At 45.9% G+C, this 5,000-nt stretch overlaps 1 protein-coding gene across 4 annotated transcripts in view; it reads right to left on the bottom strand.

The window, feature by feature from the left end:
* Positions 1–5,000, bottom strand: part of nup54 (nucleoporin 54) — a 14,491-nt gene that overhangs the window by 5,071 nt on the left and 4,420 nt on the right. For all 4 annotated transcript variants that reach the window (XM_060890956.1, XM_060890957.1, XM_060890955.1 and 1 more), the window contains 6 exons: positions 4,807–4,994; positions 3,949–4,145; positions 1,497–1,551; positions 958–1,051; positions 214–321; positions 1–39 (listed from right to left, as the gene is read on the bottom strand). The exon at positions 1–39 is cut by the window's left edge and continues 81 nt beyond it. In XM_060890956.1, coding sequence (XP_060746939.1) covers positions 1–39; positions 214–321; positions 958–1,051; positions 1,497–1,551; positions 3,949–4,145; positions 4,807–4,994 — 681 coding nt within the window. The remainder of the gene's footprint in view (positions 40–213; positions 322–957; positions 1,052–1,496; positions 1,552–3,948; positions 4,146–4,806; positions 4,995–5,000) is intronic.

Below are 5,000 nucleotides of genomic sequence, written 5' to 3' on the forward strand. Positions count from 1 at the left end.
GTAGCCGCTCTTCCGCTGAATTTCCTGTTTGATTAGCACCTACACACACACACACACACACACACACACACACACACATACACACACACACACACACACAAGATTCATTTCATGTCTTTCTCCGTGTATATGTGGAAGCTCCTCATTTCTGATTGGCTGGCAATGGGTCTGTTATTTACTTCTAACAGGTAAAGTTTAAGGTGAGGTGTTTACCTGCAGAACTCTGTGTGACAGGTCCATCAGCTTCCTCTTGTACTGAGCGATCTTGGCCACGGTGGTGGCCTGGTTCTTCTGAAGCTCACTGATGTCTGTGGCGATGATCTGCACACGGGAGACGTAACAGGAGATTTAAAAAAACGAGTATCCACCCGGACGTGTATCCGCCCCTGTGTGTCGGTACAGATGTGGAGCTGCAGTGAAGTCGTGGCCTAATGGTTAGAGAGTTTGACTCCTAACCCTAAGGTTGTGGGTTCGAGTCTGGGGCCAGCAATACCACGACTGAGGTGCCCTTGAGCAAGGCACCGAACCCCCCGACTGCTCCCCGGTCCGGGCTGCCCACTGGTCCGGGTGTGTGTTCACGGTGTGTGTGTGTTCACGGTGTGTGTGTGTGCACTTTGGATGGGTTAAATGCAGAGAACAAATTCTGAGTATGTGTCACCGTACTTAGCCGTACGTCACGTCACTGTCACTTCTAACGTTAAACACAGTCCTGAGCTCGTCTGAGGAATCCGCAGCCCTGTTTGTCGATGCTCTTCTGTAATGATTTATTAACAGCTCCCTTTCTGAGTCTGGTTCCTCAGAGCTTCTCTCTCTCATTAGGGATAACGGTGTTAACAGCCGCAGATAATCTCACTGACGAACTCTAACGTTACAACAAGCGGTGATCTGAAACAAAACCGGCTTAACGTGTTCGTACGTTGTGGATGTCGGAGAGCATCTGCTCGTGTTTGGACTCACGTCTACTCTGGTCTGGTGCTGTTTAGTCATCTGTTCTTGAATCTTCAGCCTGCGCAGCAGCTCCTTAAAACCGACCATGGGCACCGGGATGAGTCTGGGGGAAAAGCGGGACGTTAGAGAAGGTGCCGAGCTGATAGCAAGGACCAGGAGATCGACACAAACACACACACAAACACACACGGAAGTGCGTCGGATATCAGAGACCATCCTGTAAAAAAAACTAGATTTGGAACTAGAATTGTATTTATTTTGCTATCTACATTTACAGCTCAGAACATTTGAAGTGCGTTTGTGTTAAAAGCTGAAGCACTGTTACAGCTTCTGATTTTTTCCCCCACTGTATTTTAAGTGCTTCTTTTTTAAAAGGAAAAAAAAATAAAAAAATCAGACATCAAACAGCTTTTTCTTCTTCAAAAAGAGACGAAGACGTTATCGGCTATTAATAACAATAAAAGTCTGATAACGTCGTCGTCATAACAAAATGTTATAACGAAAGAGTTATAAATGAAAGTCAGGAACATGAGGATGGAGAAACCTACTTCTCAGGGTCAGGATTGTCCACTTTAGCCTGCTCCCATATGATTGGATCGACACCTGGAGGGAAAAAAAACAAACAGAAATGTTAAACCACACAGGAGTGAATTGAAACTAAATAAAACCATTAACTTAAAATCCTTGTGATGAGACAGAGGCCAGGAGACACGAGCATGAAGAAGCTTCCACCTTTATATAAACAGTCTGACGTGAGTCTGGCTGATCTACTGTACCTGGTGGTAAAGGTGAGGTGTAGTGTATGTGTGTGTGTGTGGGGGGGGGGGAAGCGTGTTGCTTATATACAGATGTGTAAGGAAGTGATGTGTAACTGCAGTAGGTGTAGTGTGTGTGTGTGTGGGGTTAAAGCTTGTTGCTGATATACAGATGTGTAAGGAAGTGATGTGTAACTGCAGTAGGTGTAATGTGTGTGTATGTGTGTGTGAGGTTAAAGTGTGTATCTGATACACAGATGTGTAAGTGGTGTTTACCTGCATTAGGGGGGTTAAAGTGTGTATCTGATACACAGATGTGTAGGTGGTGTTTACCTGCAGGAGGGGGTTAGTGTGTGTATCTGATACACATGTGTAAGTGGTGTTTACCTGCAGGAGGGGGTTAGTGTGTGTATCTGATACACATGTGTAAGTGGTGTTTACCTGCAGGAGGGGGTTAAAGTGTGTATCTGATACACATGTGTAAGTGGTGTTTACCTGCAGGAGGGGGTTAAAGTGTGTATCTGATACACATGTGTAAGTGGTGTTTACCTGCAGGAGGGGGTTAGTGTGTGTATCTGATACACATGTGTAAGTGGTGTTTACCTGCAGGAGGGGGTTAGTGTGTGTATCTGATACACAGATGTGTAAGTGGTGTTTACCTGCAGGAGGGGGTTAGTGTGTGTATCTGATACACATGTGTAAGTGGTGTTTACCTGCAGGAGGGGGTTAGTGTGTGTATCTGATACACAGATGTGTAAGTGGTGTTTACCTGCAGGAGGGGGTTAGTGTGTGTATCTGATACACATGTGTAAGTGGTGTTTACCTGCAGGAGGGGGTTAGTGTGTGTATCTGATACACATGTGTAAGTGGTGTTTACCTGCAGGAGGGGGTTAGTGTGTGTATCTGATACACAGATGTGTAAGTGGTGTTTACCTGCAGGAGGGGGTTAGTGTGTGTATCTGATACACATGTGTAAGTGGTGTTTACATGCAGGAGGGGGTTAGTGTGTGTATCTGATACACAGATGTGTAAGTGGTGTTTACCTGCAGGAGGGGGTTAAAGTGTGTATCTGATACACATGTGTAAGTGGTGTTTACCTGCAGGAGGGGGTTAGTGTGTGTATCTGATACACAGATGTGTAAGTGGTGTTTACCTGCAGGAGGGGGTTAGTGTGTGTATCTGATACACATGTGTAAGTGGTGTTTACCTGCAGGAGGGGGTTAAAGTGTGTATCTGATACACATGTGTAAGTGGTGTTTACCTGCAGGAGGGGGTTAAAGTGTGTATCTGATACACATGTGTAAGTGGTGTTTACCTGCAGGAGGGGGTTAAAGTGTGTATCTGATACACATGTGTAAGTGGTGTTTACCTGCAGGAGGGGGTTAAAGTGTGTATCTGATACACATGTGTAAGTGGTGTTTACCTGCAGGAGGGGGTTAGTGTGTGTATCTGATACACATGTGTAAGTGGTGTTTACCTGCAGGAGGGGGTTAGTGTGTATCTGATACACAGATGTGTAAGTGGTGTTTACCTGCAGGAGGGGGTTAAAGTGTGTATCTGATACACAGATGTGTAAGTGGTGTTTACCTGCAGGAGGGGGTTAGTGTGTGTATCTGATACACATGTGTAAGTGGTGTTTACCTGCAGGAGGGGGTTAAAGTGTGTATCTGATACACATGTGTAAGTGGTGTTTACCTGCAGGAGGGGGTTAAAGTGTGTATCTGATACACACATGTGTAAGTGGTGTTTACCTGCAGGAGGGGGTTAGTGTGTGTATCTGATACACATGTGTAAGTGGTGTTTACCTGCAGTAGGGGGTTAGTGTGTATCTGATACACAGATGTGTAAGTGGTGTTTACCTGCAGGAGGGGGTTAGTGTGTGTATCTGATACACATGTGTAAGTGGTGTTTACCTGCAGGAGGGGGTTAGTGTGTGTATCTGATACACATGTGTAAGTGGTGTTTACCTGCAGGAGGGGGTTAGTGTGTGTATCTGATACACAGATGTGTAAGTGGTGTTTACCTGCAGGAGGGGGTTAAAGTGTGTATCTGATACACAGATGTGTAAGTGGTGTTTACCTGCAGGAGGGGGTTAGTGTGTGTATCTGATACACATGTGTAAGTGGTGTTTACCTGCAGGAGGGGGTTAAAGTGTGTATCTGATACACAGATGTGTAAGTGGTGTTTACCTGCAGGAGGGGGTTAGTGTGTGTATCTGATACACACATGTGTAAGTGGTGTTTACCTGCAGGAGGATTCTGCAGCACCTGTTTGAGCTGCGCAGGAGACAGAGCGGTCCGAGGGACGCTCATTAACACCCCGAGCTGCTGCAGTTGGCTCTTAATGTTGATCTGCTCCACGTAGCTGAACAGCGTGGAGGCAGGAACCCGTTTGGACGTCCCGTTGGGCGAGCGCTCCACCACGTAGATTATAACCTCGGTCCTGCACACAGATCGATCACGTGGTTTAAACTTTTATCCTAATCGTTATTATTAACGTACATATCTGTAATGATCCTTATAGTTCTCTTCAGGCCATGTGCTAGTAATGGTTTATATACGTAATAGTGCACGAAGTAAAACACTGAGACGTGCGGTTCTGGGAAACGAATCAGTGTCGTGATGCTGAGATGAATCAGAATGAATCACATGAATCATCTAAAATGAATTTGATTCGTTTATACGTTTATTATCACCGACCCACTTCTTCTTCTCACTGAGGCTACGGAAGCTAAACACGAGCGGCTGGTCGACAACTCCGTCCCGAAGACGCCGAAGAGTTCAGGGCTTTACCCCTGAACGTTACAGAGCACCGACACCGGAGACTCCTTCCCTAATAATGTGGATATTAACGAACCTGGAAGTCTCTAGAAATCAGGTGTTAATAATAATAATAATAATAATCATTATAATAACACAATAATAATCCTCATTAAAAGATGAACCAACACCTTCTGACCAATCAGGATCAAGAGTTGGCAGCGCAGAACAGGAGGGGTACAAATAATATTAGCGATTATAATGACGCGTGTCCGTGGCACAGAGTAAAAGCAGGTGAATCTGAGAGGGAAGTGTGATGGACACTGAGTGTGATGGACACTGACTGGTCATCGGGCAGAGCTTTAACTCCCTCAACGTTCACAGCGAGCGTCGGGTTTCCACCCAGGACTTTGTGCAGAGACTCGACCAGATGCTGCTGTTGACTGCGAATGTCCACCTCCTTCTTATTGACGGCCAGAGCCACCAGGCCGTCCTCGTCCTTACTGCTGGGGACGCAGCTGAAACCCACCGCCTGAAT

Source organism: Tachysurus vachellii, chromosome 17 (assembly GCF_030014155.1).
Source record: "Tachysurus vachellii isolate PV-2020 chromosome 17, HZAU_Pvac_v1, whole genome shotgun sequence".
Lineage (NCBI taxonomy): Eukaryota > Metazoa > Chordata > Actinopteri > Siluriformes > Bagridae > Tachysurus > Tachysurus vachellii.